Below are 19,392 nucleotides of genomic sequence, written 5' to 3' on the forward strand. Positions count from 1 at the left end.
TTCAAATTCGGCTGTCGGCCCAAGTGGGGTTGGTTACGAGGTTGGGTGAGAAATGGTTTTCCCATCTCACAAGAGTTTGAGGTTTCAGAGTTTTTCCTCTGAAAATTCAAAATCTTGAACATTTTTGTCAATCAATAATCCAGAAAAACAAAACAAACAAACAAAACCCCCAACCCTGGAGTGGCTCAGTCGGAAAGTTTCATTTCAACAGCTTGAAAATGTTTTGTTTTGATTTTGACTTTTTAAACGGAGACATTTATTTTGTTCATATAAAATAACTAAAATGGCGAAAGCAAAAAACTTGTTTCGAATCGCGCGGGGGGGGGGGGGAATCAAAAACCATTTGGCAAGTTTTCAAATCAGGAGCTTTGTTGAAACGATCCCCTGTCTCGTGAACGATTTCCGTTCTAAGGAATTGACGCTTTCTGACCAAAAAGCATTTCAGCTCAAATTTCCCGACGTGCTCCAGTTGGTTTTTTGACCCTCTCTGAATATTCCAAACAAGCTAAATATCAAAACGGAAAAGTCTGTTGTAAACGTTCCAAGACTGGCCACCCAGCAGCTGTGATTTTAAGCTACTGAAGACTCTGATATTAGCACTGAAGTACTCCAGGCACGTAACATAAGATAGAGCTAATATTTCAAAATACATCTTCAGGAAAACCCCGATCCTTTACGGAAAGCCCTGTGTCCATGTCCTGCTCATGGCCCAGTCAGGGCTTAAATTTGTTCCAGGGAAAAGGATAGTTTGATCCAAGATTTAATTCCCTCTTTGTATTTAATAGAACTCGATTTTTTTTTTGGTGGGGAAATTTCAAAGATTTTTTTTTTTTTAATTTTTTAAAGTCATTTGATCGATGAAAAACCAAAAACTTTCCAAGTTTTCAGTAAAAACAAAACAAAACACACTTTGGTGTTTGAGAGCCAACCCCCCTCCCCCCAACATTTTAAATAAAAACTAAACCAAAAATCCCACAAATTTTTAATCAAAAAAATTGGCAGTCATTTAAAAAAAAAAAAAACACCCCAAACCCAAGAGTGTCACCCAAAATGCAAATTTTCTGAAAAACATTTGCTTGGCCCCAAAAAAGTCATTGGGGGGGAGGGGGTAATATTGGCTGTAATATTTGATGCTGCAGTGGGAGGCGCTGTTGGGCGTGAATGTTAAATGGTGTCCAGACCAAAGCCATGGGGGCAGGGGGTTGGCTGGGGGGTTATAAACCAAAATAAATATCGATCCCCTGAGCAGATGTGGCCAGGGTCCCTTTGCCCATACATGTGCCCTGGAGAGGACAAGTTCATTCATTGGCTCAGTCAGTCCTTGGCTGGGGGATCTGTCCTGCTGGGAGCTGAGCTGAGCCCCTGTAAATTCATTGCATGTAGAACAGGGAGGCCCATGCAATAGCTATCAGAGGAGAACAGCTGTTGGCCGCTGATGCTCCAAGTGGGATTCAAACCGGCAACTCAGGCATTCCTGGCTCCCTTTGCCATGTAACACTCCCAACCATGGCTTGATGACCCCCCATGCTGTTTCCACAGCAATACCCTGACCCCCCCATTCACACACACCCTCCAGGCCATACCTCCAGGTTACTAATGTGCTGGAGGACCTGACATTGCTGCCCGTTGCCACCGGCAAGGCTGCGAAGCTTTTCCACCATGGCGGAGAGCAGCGCGCCGGCCGCGCTAGTGCAGAAGGAGTCGGCGCCGGTGATGAACTCCCTGGCGGCGGAGGAAAGAGAAAGGGAGGGAGAAATGAACGAGTGCAAACATCCCGGCCTCCCCTGGCCAGGCCAACTGGAAGAACCCAACCTTGACTGGGATGTCTCACGACTTCGGGGCCCAACTCGGGATTTTCTGAGCGGGAGACACTGCTCCGCTCCTCCAGGAGGAAGGAACCACTTGGATTCCTCCTGCCGTGAGCTTCCGCAGACAAGCTGGGAGGCCCAGGCGAGGCCGGGCAGTGGGGCGTTCGTCGTAGGGAGTGAGGCGGGTCCTGAGCGGGGTGGGACGGGCGTTCTGCACTCACCACGGCTGGTTTTCCAGCCAGTCGGCCAACAGGCTGCGCAGGTCGCATGGGAACTCCCCGAAGAGGCTGCTGAAGTGCTCCGGAGGCATGTGCGAGACGAGGCTCCACAGAGACATCTTGGAGCCGTCCGCCTACGGGGCTAAAAATAGACAGGAGAGGGTGGCGTGAGCCAGGCCTACAGCTATCCATGGTTAACCCCTCAAGCCTTCCCGGCAAACGACCCGAATCCCTGGCTTCTCCCTCAGGGACCCCTGGGAAGAGCAGCGTGGCTGAGTGGAGAGAGAGAGAGAACCCTGAACTAGACCTCAGGAAACACGGGCTCTATTTCCAGCTCTGCCGCGACCTCCTGAATGGCCTTGGGCAAGTCACTTCCCCTCTCCATGCCTCAGTTTCGCCCCGTCTGTGAATTGGGGGATAGTGCTACTGACCTCCTCTGCAAAGTGCTTCGAAGAGAAGAGCTCAGCATCACTATTATGTGCCGGGGCCAGCGACAAATTATAAAGAAAGAATGGGTGGCCCGGTTAGACCCTGGTTCAATTCCCTGCTCCGCCGCTGCGTGACCTTGGGAAAGTAATGTGCCTCGGTTTCCCCATCTCTACAAGAGGGAGAATAGCACTGCCTCACAGGGGAGATTGTGGGATAAATACCTCAAAGGTTGATGCTCAGATACTACAGTAATGTAGGGGGGCAGAGAAAACCTAAGACTGGTCTAGATAGGTCAGAGGGAGTTGGGGCATGTGGGGCTAGCAGCACATCTGTCCCATCTAGCCCTGCTTAGCTGTCACTGGGACCCCCCTATCGGCTCAAGTGGCGGACAATAATTTCCAAAGCCTGTTACCCCCTTGCCCACCCACCTCCCTTGCATCAGTCCTCCCTTATCTCCCCCAGCGTGGAAGCATCTGGCCCCTGGGGAGCACCCCCTCCCCCCGCCGCCCACCATCCCGGCAACACTTAACGAGGTGGTGGGATTCACTGTGGCACGAGATTTCTTGGAACCCAAGAACGCACGACCGTTTATAGAACAAGAGCTGTAATGGGAAGAGTTGTGGCCAGGCTATAAATACCTCATGCTTCAGGACAAATGCCACCCTCTAACTTCTGGAGGTCAGGAAGAAACTTCCCCCAGAGACAGGTTATTCTCTATCTGCTTCCTGCAGAGGTTTCTTCACCTCCTAAAGTCTCAGGTCCTGGCCTCTGGTGGAGACAGACAGATCAAGGATCCGGACCAGTCTTGCATTCCTTGTGTCCCCTGATTCCTCCCAGGGTCCAGTAGTGGGGCAAGTTCCTGCTGTCGGTTCCCAGCAGGCAAATCCCACCGGGGGCCCTGCAGCAGGACACTCCGTTTGCAAACAACAGACAAACATTTCAGGCCAGATCCTCAGTTGGTGAATTTCAGCCTCACCACCCCTCGGTTTCCATACAGCTGCTCCGGTTTGCACCAGCTCCTGATCTGGCCCTGTTATTTCTTCCCCTCAAGACAGATCTTTTGCACGTCGCTGCTCGGACGGGAGGCAGTGAGTGAAACCCTGGCCGGATTTTGCTCCCTCTGGGATCCAAGCCGAGGAGCGGATCTGGGCTCGGGCTGCGTGCGAGAGCGAGCAGCCAGGGGCCCGGGAGATGGCGACCGAGGGGCCCCGACTAGCGGCTGTTACCAAACAATAACAGAGGCAAAGTACGAGAAGAGGCGGAGTCTGCAAAGACCTCGAGGAGGCCACGGCAAGGCCAGGAAACCAGACCAGGATTACAACATTAAGCAGCATCTCGGAGGAAACAAACAAAACCCGCCAGGCTTGCCTGCTTTGGGGAAGTAGCTTTGTGCGGCTGACGGGGGACGCTGGCAAAAACCCAGGCCCTTTCTCTCCCTTTGCTGCTCGCGCCGTCGCCTACGCGCCTGCCGAGCAGATGGAAAAGGCTTCTGATCTGCTAGCGTGTGCCACCCACTTTGCACGCCTTTCGGCCGGGGGCGGAGGAGTGGGGAGAATCCTTTTGTGGAGAAGCCACTCAGGGAAGCAGCAAAGCCCTTCAATCTCACCTGTCTCCTCCGGGCCTCAGCCCTTGGCGTAAAACTGGCAATGCCGCTGCCCCGGCGCGAGCTGGGCCCGGGGATTCCCGGAACGGGTTAATTTTTGACCAAGGGATACTGGCCCGAATGCAAGATTGTCAGATAACTCCAATCTCCCAATGCCACAAGGGCTCAGCCCACAGGAACGGAGCCAGCGCCCGCTGGTAAATACCCTCGGGTTCGCCCCAGCGATCTCCTCCCGCTTTGCAAAGCTCGGTTCAACACAGACGCTGCGCCGTGGGCCTGGCAGTGGAGGATAGCCACCGTGCAGTGCGCTCCGGCCATGCCCCCCCCCCATCTACCTCCCATCACGTGGGCCCTGGGGCAGAGAATAAGCTGTAACCCAATCTGCGCCAGCCATGCCAGCTCTGCCTTGTACACGGGGGGTGGCTGGGAGCAGGAGAGCGGGACGTGGCACAGAGCCCTTATGTCAGCACTACGCTGAGGAAACTTCCAGCACTGGCGGATGCGGGGGTTTCTCAGATGGCCCTGCCTGTCTGGAATGGCACCGAGTGAGACTCCGAGGGCACAGTGCTCAGATACCATGGGGATGCGCAAGAACCTAAACAGAACCAAAAGGGGAAAGAAGATGGATAGCTTGTTCCCCAGCCCCCTGAGAAAGAGCCAGTCCCCCTCCATTTAAAGCTTACATAGAATCATAGACTAGCAGGGTTGGAAGAGACCTCAGGAGGTATCTAAAAAAAAAAAAAAATTTAATGGAGATATCCCATCTCCTAGAACTGGAAGGGACCATCGAAGGGTCATCGAGTCCAGCCCCCTGCCTTCACTAGCAGGACCAAGTACGGATTTTGCCCCAGATCCCCAAGTGACCCCCTCAAGGATTGAACTCACAATCCTGGGTTTAGCAGGCCAATGCTCAAACCACTGAGCTATCCCTCCCCCGCTAGTCTGATCTAGTCCGATCCCCTGCTCAAAGGAGGACCAATCCCCACCAAATCATCCCAGCCAGGGCTTTGTCAAGCCTGACCTTAATAACCTCTAAGGATGGAGGTTCCACCACCTCCCTAGGTAACCCATTCCAGCGCTTCACCACCCTCCTAGTGAAATAGTGTTTCCAAATATCCAACCTAGACCACCCCCACTGCAACTTGAGACCATTACTCCTTGTTCTGTCATCTGCCACCACTGAGAACAGTCTAGATCCCTCCTCTTTGGAACCCCCCTTCAGGTAGTTGAAAGCTGCTATCAAATCCCCCCTCACTCGTCTCTTCTGCAGACTAAACAATCCCAGTTCCCTCAAACTCTCCTCCTAAGTCATGTGCTCCAGCCCCTGATCATTTTTGTTGCACTCCGCTGGACTCTTTCCAATTTTTCCACATCCTTCCTGTAGTGTGGGGCCCAAAACTGGACACAGTACTCCAGATGAGGCTTCAGCTATGCTGAATAGAGGGGAATGATCAGGTCCCTCGATCTGCTGGCAATGCCCCTACTTATACAGCCCAAAATGCTGTTCCCCGTCCTGGCAACAAGGAAAGACTGTTGACTCATATCCAGCTTCTCATCCACTGTGACCCCTAGGTCCTTTTCTGCAGAACTGCTGCATAGCCATTTGGCCCCTCGTCTGTAGCAATGCATGGGATTCTTCCGTCCTACGTGCAGGACTCTGCACTTGTCCTTGCTGAACCTCATCAGATTTCTTTTGGCCCAACCCTCTAATTTGTCTAGGTCCCTCTGTATCCTATCCCTACCCTCCAACATATCTACCACTCCTCCCAGTTTAGTGTCATCTGCAAACTTGCTGAGGGTGCAGTCCACACCATCCTCCAGATCATTAATTAAGATATTGAACAAAACAGGCCCCAGGACCGACCGTTAGGGCACGACACTTGATACCGGCTGCCAACTAGACATGGAGCCATTGATCACTACCAATTGAGCCCGACGATCTAGCCAGCTTTCTATCCATCTTATAATCCAGTCATCCAGCCCATATTTCTTGAACTTGCTGGCAAAAATACGTGGGAAACTTATCAAAAGCTTTGCTAAAGTCAAGGAATAACACATCCACTGCTTTCCCCTCATCCACAGAGGGAGTTATCTCCTCACAGAAGGCAATTAGGTTAGTCAGGAATGACTTGCCCTTGGTGAATCCATGCTGACTGTTCCTGATCATTTACCTCTCCTCTAAGTGCTTCAAAATTGATTCCTTGAGGACCTGCTCCATGATTTTTCCAGGGACTGAGGTGAGGCTGACTGGCCTGTAGTTCCCCGGATCCTCCTCCTTTCCTTTTTTAAAGATGGGCACTACATTAGCCTTTTTCCAGTCATCCGGGACCTCCCCCGATCGCCATGAGTTTTCAAAAATAATGGCCAATGGCTCTGCAATCTCATCCGCCAACTCCTTTAGCACCCTCGGATGCAGCGCATCCGGCCCCATGGACTTGTGCTCGTCCAGCTTTTCTAAATAGTCCTGAACCACTTCTTTCTCCACAGAGGGCTGGTCACCTTCTCCCCATGCTGTGCTGCCCAGTGCAGCAGTCTGGGAGCTGACCTTGTTCGTGAAGACAGAGGCAAAAAATAATTGAGTACATTAGATTTTTCCACATCCTCTGTCACTAGGTTGCCTCCCCCGTTCAGTAAGGGGCCCACACTTTCCTTGACCTTCTTCTTGTTGCTAACATACCTGAAGAAACCCGTCTTGTTACTTTTAACATCCCTTGCTAGCTGCAACTCCAAGTGTGATTTGGCCTTCCTGATTTCACTCCTGCATGCCTGAGCAATATTTTTATACTCCTCCCTGGGCATTTGTCCAATCTTCTACTTCTTGTAAGCTGCTTGTGTGTGTCAGCAAGGATTTCACTGTTAAGCCAAGCTGGTCGCCTGCCACATTTACTGTTCTTTCTACACATCGGGATGTTTGTTCCTGCAACCTCAATAAGGCTTCTTTAAAATACAGCCGGCTTTCCTGGACTCCTTTCCTCCTCGTGTTATTCATGGGTATGCACAGGGCTGGGTTACTTCATAGTCTAGACCCCAGAGTCCCGGGGGGGGGGATCAGAACTTCACCATTCTGTTTCTGACCCTCATATGGGCAAAGAAAAGCTAGAGAACAGGACCTGAGTGGAACCCATCCCTACCTGAGTTTGCAAAGAGCCTGAAACAATAGCTCCCCACCTTGCTTAGCTTGACTCTAAAAGCCACGGCCACACCAATGAAAGGTGGGGCTATGGTGCAGGGGCAGGACTACAGTGTCCCCTCCGAGTGGGTTGTGTCTAGGACCCAGATAGCCTCAATTCAGCAGCGTGTGAATTCTGTCCCCTGACGACTGTCCCTGTTGAGAAGTTATTATTCCACTCCTCACATGGTAACCACCATTCTCCACTGCAATCTCTGGTCCTGTACAGGACAGCCAGTATTCAGTGTCGACCGAGTCCAAACCGTGGCCCCTTTCCCAACCCTCCTAAGGAGAGCTCCCGGGAAACGACATCCCCTGGGGTTTGTCTCTCTCGGGGATGCATCACAGGCCAAATCAACCACGCAGTCACTAGTGGGAGGGGACATTGGACTTGTGCGTGCCCATCACCGGGGCCTCTCATGAAATCACGCACCCTGCCTGGCACTGCACCAACCCCGGGCGGCTGCTATTCAGTGTTTTAAGCCCCCTGACGTGCTGACGAGCCTCAGCAGCCCTGGCCTCTAGTGTCCGGGACCACCTAGCAGATAAGAGACCTACTACTAGCTGCAGGCAGGGGGAGCACTCCCTTAGCTCCGGCTGGGAATCTGCGGTTCCAATCCTGCCCCAGCTGAAATTTGGCCAGCTGCGCCCGTCTCCCCGCAGCGCACTGGGACTAGCTCGTGCTGCTTTCAGAGATCAGCCATCCACGAAGCCGTGTGCGTCTGCAGCGGCCGGCGCGCGGCGCCTTCCTGCTGGTTTCCCGGCTCCTGCTCCCTGGGGGGCGTGCGGCCGCTGCTCATCCCGTTCCGGTCAGCCCGTTGCGGACTCAGCGGCTCGTGACACGTTTCGATGGACCAGCAACCCGGGCGGCGACGGCCTCGTGGTTTGGGGGGGCGCCTCGGAGGAACAGCCAGGGCAGGAATCTCCCCCCACCGGGTTCCTCTGCGGGGCAATCGGTTTCGCTTCCCTTTCTGGTGACTGGCAGCTGCTGAAGAGGCCATTTTAATCTCCTCCACGGCAGGAGGATGGGGAGGGCATTCCCTGAGCCCCCCCAGTGAAGGGTGGAAAGGGGGGAAACAAGCCCATTTGGGAAGGAGAGGCGCCTCGGCGGGCTTTCTACTTAGTCATAGGGCAGTGGGAAGCCAAGGCTGCGTCCCAGCACTGGAGGCTGCCAGCAGTTACTCATGAGACGCTCTGAAATTTCCTGACAACACGAGGCACAAACCCACCCACCCTCCGGTTCCACGGACCCCTCCCCGCCAATCAATCTTTGGGCCGGAAGGCACCTGCGCGGCAGGGACAGGGGGGGGGGGGCGCGCTGCTGCACGCCAGCTGGGCCCTTCCCCTCCCACAACGCTCCTTGGAACAGCACATGACTCCGAGTCCCCCGCACGCCCACAGTTCCTGGCACGGCGAGGCAGCTCGCCGCTCGGGATCGGGGGCGGTGGGGTGAGCCAGGGGCCAGCTCCGTGCACAGGCCCCCCCACCCCGTTTGGCTCCCGGAATAGTACGCACCCGGCAGGCAGAACTTTCTTATTTTTTTTTCCTTGGAAGGGAGAAGCCAGCGGAAATTTCAGGGAAGCCGCTCACAGAGGAAGGAATTCCCAGTGAGTAAAGCCCAGGAGACCTGGGATCTAGTCCTGGCTCCACCACCAGCGTCCCATCACGCCCCTTCTCCGAGCCTCAGTTTCCCTCTCAGCGCTGCGGGGAGAGGGACGATTCAGGCCCCACGAGGCTCAGATTTCAGGGTGATAAGAGCCGTGCGAAAGTTGCCAAGCCAACCTCTCTCTCGCAGCCTGGCAGATCCCCGCCCTTGCACGGCGTGAAGCAGACGGGAAGCCACAGATTGTAGCGAAAGAGCCACAGACGGCAGTTCATACGGCAGTGAAAGCCCTGCTGATTCAGAAAGAGAGAGACCGGGGCTTCCCCACGTGACCCCACTCGGGCCTGGTGCTCAGCTAAGAGTCCAGCGCTTGCCTTTAGCCCACACGAGGATCAGGGCAGTTTGTAATCACAGACTCACCAGTGACTTGGGGAGAGATCGGTGCTCTCAGCGCCAGACAGCGCACTGGCTGTGGTTTTGAAAACACCCCGGCAAGCCTGCGGAACTCACTGCCACATGATTTCATCACACCTGGCAGCATTTCTAACAAACATCTGACATGACCCTCATTAGATGAATAATGGGAACATCCCCAGCACACGTCAGACCATCTAGATAAGGGCTATGAACTCCCTGGCCAGGGGGGAGGAAGGAGCAGCCCCAAGGGACAGACTACTCCATCATTGCACAGGGGCTGGAGAGGAGGGACCAAGGGAGGCAGTGACCCAGAAGACTGGCACAGTACCAGGGGGAGCTGAAGCCCAGAGTACAGGGTGGAGCTGGGATACCCGAGAGGATATAACAGAAGCCCCCCAAAGATCCTCCTCCCTGAATTTTACAACCCATGTGCATTTTGGTAGGAGCCGTGGCTGCCCACATTCGTGTGGAGAGCGCATGAGAGCAGGGGGCATGGTGTGGCACTGCCAGGGAAGCTGGTCCCCATTTCCCCCCCCCCGGCCCTGGGAGGATGCCACACCCCCTGTGGCGTGCGTTCCCACCCTCGTGTGGGACAGTTCACGTTGCCAGGCTCCTCCCCCGTCAGCTGTTCCCCTTTGCCACCTTGGGTACGGCAGCTTGACCCATTAAACTCCCTGGCTAGCGGGATTCCCGTGTGCCAGGAAACGCAGGGTTTCCCTCCCACGCCGCCCGGCCGCCAGGAAAGGACTGCAGCGCCGGAGCCTCTCACCGCCCGCTTCTCTCCTCCGGCTCTCCCAGGCCAGGCCTAGGGTGACCCACGACTTCCCCAGCCCTGCCAGCGTCTTCCCACCCCTGCTAGACCCTGCTCCAGCTGATCTGACCTGGCCTTGGATGGCGACATGACCGAGCATCACCCCCACTTAGCTCCCTCTTTGGCCCCCCGCAACCATCCCATTTGCCTTTCCCCCGGTGCCCTGCCCAGCCGCATTCCCCTCGCTCCGCACCGCCGGTCTCAGAGCCAGTCGCCCAGAGAATTTCAACCTAGCCTCCATCAGCTTCGCTTGACCAGCCCGAAGCTACACCTAGCTCGTGAGGGACAGGAAGGACGGGGCACTGACTTGCCTCACAGGGAGGGCGTGCGAAGCCATATTAAAGACCGGGAGGCAGAGATACCGTAACAGGGCCATGGAAAAGTGCCGTACAGTTCACTGGCCCCGAGCCGTTCCTGCAGGGCGCCTGCCGGGGGGGGGGGGGGGATTGTCTCTTTCAGGAAGGGACACCCAGGCCCACCGAGAGGGACGGAGAAGAGGGGCAAACACGCAGAGAAGCCTAGAGCAGAGATGAACTCAACTTCGGCCAGACTTTAAGGGATCCGAAGCCTTTTTTCCCTCTCCGCTTTCTACCCCTGCCTGGCCTTCCTCTTTTTTTTAGCCACATGAACCAACTGGAGGGTGGCAGCACCCTACACCAATTTCCTGTTCACTTCCTCCTCTGCAGCATTCCTAAATAACTCTCCCCCTGGGCTTGAGAGGCCCGGTTTCCCCCTCTAGACACTGTGCTGGTTTGGGTCCCGGCTTGTCCCCATGCCGCAACAGTTCTGCCCCAGCAATTCCTCTCGAAAGCTGCAGGCGCCGCGGGAGAAACCAGCACACGGTTTTCTGGTTAGGGGACTCAGACCTGCAAAGCACCAGGCACATAGAGCTTGGGGGCAGGTGGGGGGGACCCCCTCTAGCTCCTTCCCAGAGGAGCGGGCCTACGTCGCAGATCTTCATCGCACCACACCCGCGTCGGCCAAAGAGCAGCAGGGGCTGGGGCCGGTTCCTCCCAGCAGACTCTGTTCCCAGCGCTTGCGTTTATGGGCTTTCCCGGAGTGGTGAAAAGGGAGCTCTTTTATAGCCTGGCTCCCTTTCCCAGCATGCACCGCTGGCCGGCCTACAACATCCATGGTCCCCCTGGCCTCCAAGTCCCAGAATCCCTTGTGTCCAGTGTCAGAGCTGGACAATGACTTCCCTTAAAGGGCTAGACACACAGACACCCCCGCCCCCTCCTGCGGGGGAAGCTCTTGGGATTCACGGCAGCGGGTGTAGCCCAGCAGGGACATTACCCAGCTGCACCCACGTGATCGCAAAAGAAACACCCAAGAGGCTGAGCGCTCCAGAGAGACGCTTCCAGCTGGGACGTGCTCCTGGGTGGTTCAGCCTCACCCCCATCCCCCCGCCAGAGCTGGGGATAGGACCCAGGAGTCCTGGCTCCCAGCCTCACCCCACCCTTTCCTAGCCTGCTAGACCTCACCCCAGAGTGGGGGGTTAGACCCCAGGCATCCTGGCTCCCAACCCCCTGTCCTAACCACTAGACCCCACTCCCTCTAAACTCAGCAGCGGTGCCCCAGCCCGGGCTGGGGCGAAGTCCAGCCCAATCTCATCGCCTGCTGGAGTGGGTAACGTTTGTAAATAAAACAGCACCTCCAGGGCTCGGGGCCCCCCTCCCTCGCTGTCCGTCCCTCCGCAAGCCGCCTGCTTGGCACAGAGCCTAGGGAAACTGCGAGCTTCCTCAACAGGTTGCAGATTTTAAACGTAGCTTTCGCCACTCGCACAGCAGCGGCCTGACCAGGCAGCCAGAGGGCGTGACCCTCATTCCCGTGCAGGCCTCGAGCCCGCTCCTCGGACGCATGGTCCTGCCGTCCATGCCAGGAGATCGGATCCCCTTCCTCACCCTCACGCTCGCCCCCGGCTGGAGAGGCCAGCTGGTCCCGGGGCCGGCTCCCATCCCTCGGCCCCATCCCCGTTCCGGGGGGCGTCGTTCGTCCAGCCTCCCCATTACCTTGTGCCGAGCCTCGGACGTCGCTGCCAGGGGGACGCGTCTGTTTAATCCATCCTGCCCCGGAGGGGGTGGGAGCTGGCGGGTCGGGGCCAGGGCTTCTCCGCCCCCCTGCCCGCTGCCCGGTTTGGGTTTGCAGTTGGGTTTCCGGCTTCGCAGGGTTTGTTGGGGAGCCAGGTGGCGATTGGTGCGGGGAGAGGCTCAGGCAGGCTGACATCAGAGGCTCCAAACTGTAACTGAAAGTAACGAAAGGCAGGAAGAGGGAGGAGGCCTGCGGACGGGGGCGGGGGCGGATCGTACTGTGCCCCGCTTGCAGCTCCTGGGTTTGGCCGGAGTCCTGCCCACAGCCCATCCCTGCCCCTCCAGGCCTCTCCCTGCACACGCTGCCCCTGCCGTGCCCCCACCAGGCCCCCTCGGCAGGTCGAGGACAAGGCAGAACGGCTGGACGCAGGCCTGGCCTGAGCCGGACGGTGGCCTTCCCTTGGCCTCCCAGGTCTGCCAGCGCATCTCTGCCCTGACCTGCAGCCCCTGCTAGTCCAGCCCTGGGCTCCCCCCACAGCCCTGCCGGTGCCCCTCACTCCCGACCCGCAGCCCCTGCTAGCCCAGCCCTGGGATCCCACCCCCGAGCCCTGTCGGTGCCCCTCACTCCTGACCCACAGCCCCTGCTAGCCCAGCCCTGGGCTCCCCCCAGCTCTGCCAGTGCCCCTCACTCCCGACCCGCAGCCCCTGCTAGTCCAGCCCTGGGCTCCCCCCACAGCCCTGCCGGTGCCCCTCACTCCCGACCCGCAGCCCCTGCTAGCCCAGCCCTGGGCTCCCCCCACAGCCCTGCCGGTGCCCCTCACTCCCGACCCGCAGCCCCTGCTAGCCCAGCCCTGGGATCCCACCCCCCAGCCCTGCCGGTGCCCCTCACTCCTGACCCGCAGCCCCTGCTAGCCCAGCCCTGGGCTCCCCCCAGCTCTGCCAGTGCCCCTCACTCCCGACCCGCAGCCCCTGTTAGCCCAGCCCTGGGCTCCCCCCAGCCCTGCCGGTGCCCCTCACTCCCGACCCGCAGCCCCTGCTAGCCCAGCCCTGAGCTCCCCCCAGCCCTGCCGGTGCCCCTCACTCCCGACCCGCAGCCCCTGTTAGCCCAGTCCTGGGCTCCCCACCCCCAGCCCTACCGGTGCCCCTCACTCCTGACCCGCAGCCCCTGTTAGCCCAGACCTGGGCTCCCCCCAGCTCTGCCGGTGCCCCTCACTCCCGACCCGCAGCCCCTGCTAGCCCAGCCCTGGGCTCCCCCCAGCCCTGCCGGTGCCCCTCACTCCCGACCCTCAGCCCCCTGCTAGCCCAGCCCTGAGCTCCCCCCAGCCCTGCCGGTGCCCCTCACTCCCGACCCACAATCCCTGTTAGCCCAGACCTGGGCTCCCCCCAGCCCTGCTGGTGCCCCTCACTCCCGACCCGCAGCCCCTGTTAGCCCAGTCCTGGTCTCCCCACCCCCAGCTCTGCCGGTGCCCCTCACTCCTGACCCGCAGCCCCTGCTAGCCCAGCCCTGGGCTCCCCCCACAGCCCTGCTGGCTGCCCCTCACTCCCGACACACAGCCCCTGCTATCCCCGCCCTGGGCTCCCACGTCAGCCCTGCTGGTGCCCCTCACTCCTGACCCGCAGCCCCCTGCTACCCCAGCCCTGGGCTCCTGCCTCACCCCACCACTCTGGTGATGCCCGGCACTACCCCCCAACCCCCTCCTGCTATTTGGGTCCTGAGCCGTTGGTGCCCCTTTAATCCCGATCCCCAGATGTTCCCCGTCTCTCTCGTCTCCCCTCTATCACCACAGAGCGCCCGATCACTGTCCTTGTCCTGCACCTCCCCTCCCCTCGCACTGCAGCTGCTCCTGAATCCTGAACCATGGACAACCTCCCCCCCCCCCCCCCCCCGGCCCTGTTTCCCAGACACACGCTCCAGTTCAAGCAAGGGAACGCCCTGAGGAAAGTTTTGTTCATTTTCTCGCAGCAGCCAAGGAGGTGGCAGGGTGCCAAGGGGCGCAGCCCGCAGGAATGCTGGCGAGCAGTTGCAATCCGATCTGATCTCTTGGCTCCGGTCCAGTCCAACAGCTAGGGGCGGCCCCCCCTGCCGGCAGGGGGGGGGGGGGAGATGCTCACCCACCTCTCCCTGGGCTTCTTTGAGAAATCAAACCACTGCCTCAAAGCAATCTGCTCCCTCCCCCACCCGCCTGCCCGGTCCCGTCCCCCAGCAGCACTTGGATCACGCATCCACCAGGTCTGGTTCTCACTTGCCGCTCCCACGGGGCAGGCCCGTGAGCCCCTGGGAACGTGCCCCGATGGCTGGAATGATCGCTCAGCTGAAGCCCCCGGTTCACCCCCCAGGTCTGCCCGTGGTCCAGGCAGGCCGGACCCGCCGGTGCGGGCGGTTAGGGAGTTAATTCGTCGGGCCATCAGAGCGTGGTATTGGCAGCCTGGCCTGTGTTTGTTGCTGCGCGATGCCCAGGCTGGCTGGGTCCCAGTCAGCGCTCCCACCGCTGACGGGAAACCGACCATTCTGCTGGACTGGAATGAAGGGGGAGCACTCGGGGGAGGGTGTTGGGCTCCAGGGGGGTTGGAGACGCTGCATCAAGGCTTAAATGACCAGAGAACCTCCCCCTCCCCCCTTCTGGGTATGCCTTGTGACCCGTCACACGCAGACACACGCATGTGCACAAAGACACGCAGACCCACACGTGTACATGCACACAGACACATAGGTGCACCCACACCCACAAATAGCCATCCATGTACATGCAGACACATGTATGCACCCAAGCACACGTGTAGCTATACATGTACAGACACATATATGCACATATACATCCATGCACACATGTAGCCATACACAGGGCTGGATTAACCTTTTGTGGGCCCAGTGCCAAACATATTTTGGGGTCCCTATAGGGACAATGGAGCATGGCGGGGGGTCGGTCCTCGGAGTGAGGGGCTGGCCAGGGGCAATGGCATGGTGTGACGAAGTGGGCGATTTTCTTGTTTTTTCTTGTTTTTGGTGGGGTTTCAATGGTTTGCATGCGGAGGGGGTGGGACTCAGTTTCCCTGGGTGTTACTGGTTTAACGAGGGGAGGGGAGAGGGAGTTTGTTGTTGCAGAGGACCGGAGAGGGAACTTGGGACCGCAGCCGATGGCCTGGAGGATGGATACCCCAGCAACCGGACCCGGAGACCCAGCTCAGGAGTTGCAGCCGGTTCTGGCCAGTGGGAGGACAATGGGCAGAGTGAGGACCCAGTGACCTAACCAGCCGGTTCCAGCCAGAGGACAGAAGCAGGAGCGGAGGCCCCAGTTTACGACCCTGTTTCCCTGGAGAGAAGACAATGGGCAGAGGCGGGGCCTGGGGCCGGGGATCTCAGATGCCCAGCTGGGAAGCAGGGGGGCTCGGGGCTGGAGAGGGGGAGCAGGCAGAGCCCACCTGGATGCAGAGAGACTGGGGTGTGCTGGGCTGAGGGAGGCCAGGCCTGAGGCCCTGAGAGTTTCCTGTGCTGTGTTCAACTCTCAATAAACCCTCCTGTTTCATGCTGGCTGAGAGTCACTCCGGTCTAGAGAACAGGGTGGCATCAACCCCTTCGGGGCTGGAGGCCCGGGGGGGTCCAGAGCGAGTGGACTCCCTGAGGGGGCCCATGGCAGAGACAGATGTGCTGAGGCTCCGAGAGGTGCGGCTCCAGGAGGTGGAGGGGCCTGACCCCGAGAGAGAGTGGACCCCCGAGAAGGGCTGTCTCACTGAAAGGGGCACCCCCCACGGACCGCACGGGGCCAAGAGTGGGCACGATCTGTGCGTCCGTGACACATGGCAGGGGCGGCCGCGCTCTGCCCAGCCCCGTACGAGGGCACTATTTACAAACCGGCAGGTGCCAGACGCCCTGTGCTGCCAGCATGCCCCATGCCGCGCCACACGTCCTCCGTGCCCAACACCTGAACACCTCCCACCCCCGATTCCCTATGGCCAGAGCCCCCCCAGACGCACTGTGCCCAGCGCCCCTGCCAGATCCTGCCAAAAATGCACAGCGCCCTGCACACCACCAGCGCCCCCCCCGCCCACAGCCCCACCACAACTGCCCAGCACCCCACACAGAACCCCCACTCCCTAGTGCCCCAACACACACAGAGATCTTCCCCGCCCCCTCACAACGCACCCCTCCCCTCCCAGGTCCTCCAGAAACCCACTCCCCCACGGCCTGCCGCCCGGTCACACTCACCGTCCCTCTGGGGAGTGACTGTGTCTGCCGGGCGGACCTGGCAGTGCAGCTGGGGCTGGGCCCTGTAGCGAGAGGGGCGCTGGGGTCGGGCGAGGAGGCAGGAGCCGGAGGGTGGGGCCAGGAGGTGGAGAAGAGCCCTTGCCCGGCCGTCAGGCAGGCCGAGAGGAGCAAGTGGTGGGCGGGGGGGAGCCAGTGGGGTCTCGGGGCGCAGTGCAAGCGGAGCAGGACAGGGCCCATTCTGATCATGCAGGACAGGACAGGGCCCATTCTGGCCACTAGCGCCATTGTAAACCCGGCATTGGCCATACACAAACATACACATGTACACACCCATGCGCACACACTCAGCCATACATGCACATACACACAGACACATCCCCAGACGTGTACACACACACACACACAGAGGGTGCATACTCACCCTCACAAGCACAGACATGAACTTACCCGACACCTTGAGGCTGGGGCGCATCCGTCTACATTGCATCAGTCTCACCACAATCATTTGTAAAATCGGTCTGAGTTCAGTCGGGGCCAGCTCCCATGTGGACAAAATCAGCTCAAACCGGGTCTGTCCTGGGAGAGCCCGTGGCCGGCCAGCCTTGTTAGATGATCAGGTGCAGCTGAGAAGCAGAGACTGGGTTTTCTGTGAAGGGCTGCGAGGGGCCAGGTGGAAGGTGGCTGCAGATAGGAGAAGGATAGTTCCCGTGACTAGCCCAGGCATGGAGCGAAAGGCAGCCCAGCCTGCTTTAATTGTGAGGTTTGTGTTCCTTGGCGAGTTTTGTTGGCATTCATACAATGGTGCCGTGGCAGAAGAGCTGGGAAGACCCTGGGCATTGCAGGGAGTTCTTCGTGGGCTCGGGAACCAGGCCAGCACCTCCCAGCTGACTTCTGGAGGCATCGCTGATTTCAACTCGCTGCAACCAGGCCTGAGTTCTTGGTTTCGTGTCTCTACAGCATCTAGCGCATCGGCTCGGCCTGGCTCCTTGATTGGGGATTCCTGGCACTGCAAAAACTGTCCGATGGGGTAGCCTGGAGGATTAACCTGCTTGCCTGCATATCTATAGCTCTCTTTGCTTATAGTTGAAGTATTTGGTTTATTGTAACAGGTTTACAGATTTGGCTGTAACGCGAGGGACCTACAGGCCAGATCCTGTATGCTGAGCTAAGGCAGAGTTCGTATATTTATGTCTGGGATCTTTCACCGAGATAGCAAAGTCAACACACACACCCATGTCACAGACCTTTCACCTACCTAGCTAGATAATGGCAGAATGGCATAGGGAGGTTCCAAGTCTGTCCCCTCAAACTTAACAGGTGCACCCCCAAAGAAAGAACCAAAAGACCCAGGAGGGTTCAGGCACCTGTGCCCTATAAACGAGGCGACCCACCTTGCTAGGGACGCTGTACTTGTTCTTCTTAAACTTTCTACGTTCCAAAGGGACTGGCTAAGTTGGGTTCCCTAAACTTTCGGTCTTAGTCTTGTTTCTTAGATTTTAAGTTGAGGTTAGTTAAGTAAACTCGAAGTTAGCTTCAATAGCTCTTAGCTCCAGCTTCTAAGCTCTGCACTGTCACTCAAGAATTAAGGAACCTGAACCGCCAGAGGCGAGGCTGGGCCTGTGTCTCTCACCACCAGGTTATCAAGGAAGGGTGTCTGACTATGTTAATCAAAGCTTTGAAGCATAGAACACCACCTGTATCTTGTAAATAGCAGTAATACAATCGTAACTTTGTTACTCGGATTATTTTACCATTTAATTACTGTTTCATTTGTCTTAATAAAAAGTCTTGAAGGCTTTAACTGTCTCAGTGGGGATTTCCTGTCATACCCCCGAGGGTCCTTTGTAAATTCTGTGGAGCCTGATTCAGGACAAGAACCTTATTATCTTCTGATCAAGCAGATTGGCGAGGCTAAAACCCACTATCCAAATTCATATTATTAACCTCCTAAATCAGGCAACAATGGTAGGGGTCGCCAGGTGGTGTCGTTACCAAAGTCTTTTTTTCATATCGTGTGAGCAAGTGTTCAGTCTTTGGGAGAAACGGCGGGGGGGAGGTTGGCTGTCAATTTTGTGAGGTGGTTTCTTTTTGAGAGCGCTGTTGCAAGCAGCAGGAGAGTTTGCCTTGTGTCTTAATATCTCTAGCTAGAGTTAATTAATGGGGTAGAGATTTCCCCCCACCCCCCTGAGAACCAGGCAGTGGTGTTTGGACTGAGATACAGGTGATTGCCTCTATGCTGTTCACGACCACTTCCGTCCCACCACTGGTGTCTAGTTCGTAAATGCACAAGCTTACATAAAACACACCTAGAGTCTGCATCACTGTTTTCTTTTCCTCCTGTGTGTAACTGACCCACAGGCCGGAGCTCAGCACAGGAGTAACAGATAATCAGTTATTAGTGACTAATTGGTACTAAGTGGGCAGTCGGAAACGGAATAGTGGACTTAAGGTGTAATTTCTGAGGAAGGACAAGAATGAAATAGATTTCCCACGTCCAGAGGGGCGCGACTGAGTCCAGGACAGCTGTTTGAGGTGTTGCTGTACCTGAGTTGCTCCCAGAATATGAGGAAGACAAGGTGGTAGATAAGAACGGCCAGACTGGGTCAGACCAAAGGTCCATCTCACCCAGAATCCTGTCTTCCAACAGTGGCCAATGCCAGGTGCCCCAGAGGGAATGAACAGAACAGGGAATCATCAAGTGATCCATCCCCTGTTGCCCATTCCTATCTGCTGGCAAACAGAGGCCAGGGACACCATCCCTGCCCATCCTGGCTAATAGACATTGATGAACCTATCCTCCATGAGCTTATCTAGTTCTTTTTTGATCCCTGTGATAGTCTTGGCCTTCACAAAATCCTCTGGCAAGGAGTTCCACAGGTTGACTGGGCGTTGTGTGAAGAAATACTTCCTTGTATTTGTTTTAAACCTGCTGCCTATTCATTTCATTTGGTTACACGTTAGTTCATGTGTTACGAGAAGGAGTAAATAACACTTCCTTATTTACTTTCCCCACACCAATCATGATTTTATAGATCTCTATTATACCCTCCTTAGTCGTCTCTTCTCCAAGCTGAAAAGTCCTATTATGGAAGCCGTTCCATAC

General features: G+C 57.1%; 1 protein-coding gene and 1 long non-coding RNA gene across 7 annotated transcripts in view; one reads left to right on the forward strand and one right to left on the reverse strand.

Annotated features, from left to right (window-relative positions):
* Nucleotides 1-12,305, reverse strand: part of STAT6 (signal transducer and activator of transcription 6) — a 26,324-nt gene extending 14,019 nt beyond the window's left edge. For 2 of the 6 annotated variants that reach the window (XM_065576399.1, XM_065576398.1), the window contains exons 1-3: nt 12,068-12,304; nt 2,030-2,168; nt 1,584-1,722 (exon numbers count right to left, since the gene is read on the reverse strand). In XM_065576399.1, the coding sequence (XP_065432471.1) occupies nt 1,584-1,722; nt 2,030-2,145 (255 nt within the window). In that variant the 5' untranslated portion in view covers nt 2,146-2,168; nt 12,068-12,304. Of the gene's footprint in view, nt 1-1,583; nt 1,723-2,029; nt 2,169-3,198; nt 3,422-4,061; nt 4,788-12,067 lie in introns of those variants that run through there. The other 4 variants (XM_065576400.1, XM_065576395.1, XM_065576397.1 and 1 more) reach the window with 4 other exon arrangements.
* A 119-nt stretch (nt 12,306-12,424) lies between these two features.
* LOC135977142 (uncharacterized) lies at nt 12,425-15,248 on the forward strand. Its single transcript, XR_010594498.1, has 2 exons — nt 12,425-12,557; nt 14,049-15,248. It is a non-coding gene; the product is annotated as an uncharacterized LOC135977142 (long non-coding RNA).
* The last annotated feature ends 4,144 nt before the right edge of the window (nt 15,249-19,392 follow it).

Source organism: Chrysemys picta, chromosome 22, assembly GCF_011386835.1.
Source record: "Chrysemys picta bellii isolate R12L10 chromosome 22, ASM1138683v2, whole genome shotgun sequence".
NCBI lineage: Eukaryota > Metazoa > Chordata > Testudines > Emydidae > Chrysemys > Chrysemys picta.